General features: G+C 47.8%; 1 protein-coding gene across 1 annotated transcript in view; it reads right to left on the bottom strand.

Moving 5' to 3' along the window:
• Positions 1 to 940, bottom strand: part of LOC135824265 (leucine-rich repeat-containing G-protein coupled receptor 5-like) — an 83,225-nt gene continuing 82,285 nt past the window's right edge. Inside the window, exon 17 of the mRNA XM_065336995.1 lies at positions 1 to 65. Within this exon, the coding sequence (XP_065193067.1) occupies positions 1 to 65 (65 nt within the window). The remainder of the gene's footprint in view (positions 66 to 940) is intronic.

The following is a 940-nucleotide window of genomic DNA, read 5'->3' as shown; positions in this document are numbered from 1 at the left end:
TCACTTCACTCCATTAGCTATTGACACACTAGTACGTTCTGTCCCCTGTCCATCATCAATATTATCTACATGTACAACCACAACACACATAAAATACACTGCTGCATGGTATTTTTATAATTGTCCTGCTGACAGTCATGACATCTTATTACTTCCCATGCTGTTCATATTTGATCATATTAATCTATCATACTATTATATTTTTCATCGTAGCCTAGGAGCTGTGGCATCATTTATGATCCACAGCAAGAAGGCAGCAATGCCTGTACCTATGGTGAAGTAAAATAAAGGTAACATAACAATACATACCGTCTAAGCAGCTGAGCATGACATCATCTGTTCTAGTCCGAGCAAAGCAGAGACTTGGAGCCTTGCACAAGGCATTTCACTTGCTGCCTATTCCTGCCCGATATCGAGACTACAAAGCCTTTGTCCCGCCGGTTATGGATAACTGCCCTATCGTCTGGATGGGTGCAGCTCCTTCCCACTTGAATCGGCTGGACTGGGTGCTGGAGCGAGCCATCAAGGCAACACATCCGCTATGTGGTTTCCAAGCCTCACAGTTCTCCGCATCATCGCTGCCCCCCCCCCCCTCTGTCTCCTGTATAAAGCCCTTTGCGATAATTCTCCCTCTCTTCTCTCTCGAATGGCTCCACCCCGACACACCAGCCCAGGACCACACGCCTCACCCGCCAGGCTGTACGACTATCCACCGCGCATCCCCATCAGTTACAGAATGTTCTCCTGCCAATTCCTGGAACAATGCGAGCCACTTCATTATCCCCATGTGGAAGCAGCTGCCTTCCTCTATCATTCCCCACCCATTTTACCCAAAAAACATCCAAAAGTTCAAGACAGCAGAACTTCAGAACAAACTCACACTGGGCAACTCATGGAGAGGATACAGTGCCCTGTCCTGCTTGGACCTAACCTCTCCTCA

The sequence above is a fragment of the Sycon ciliatum genome, chromosome 9 (genome assembly GCF_964019385.1).
Source record: "Sycon ciliatum chromosome 9, ocSycCili1.1, whole genome shotgun sequence".
Lineage (NCBI taxonomy): Eukaryota > Metazoa > Porifera > Calcarea > Leucosolenida > Sycettidae > Sycon > Sycon ciliatum.
Note: the sequence above shows the minus strand (reverse complement) of the source record. Positions and strands in the feature narration are given on the sequence as shown.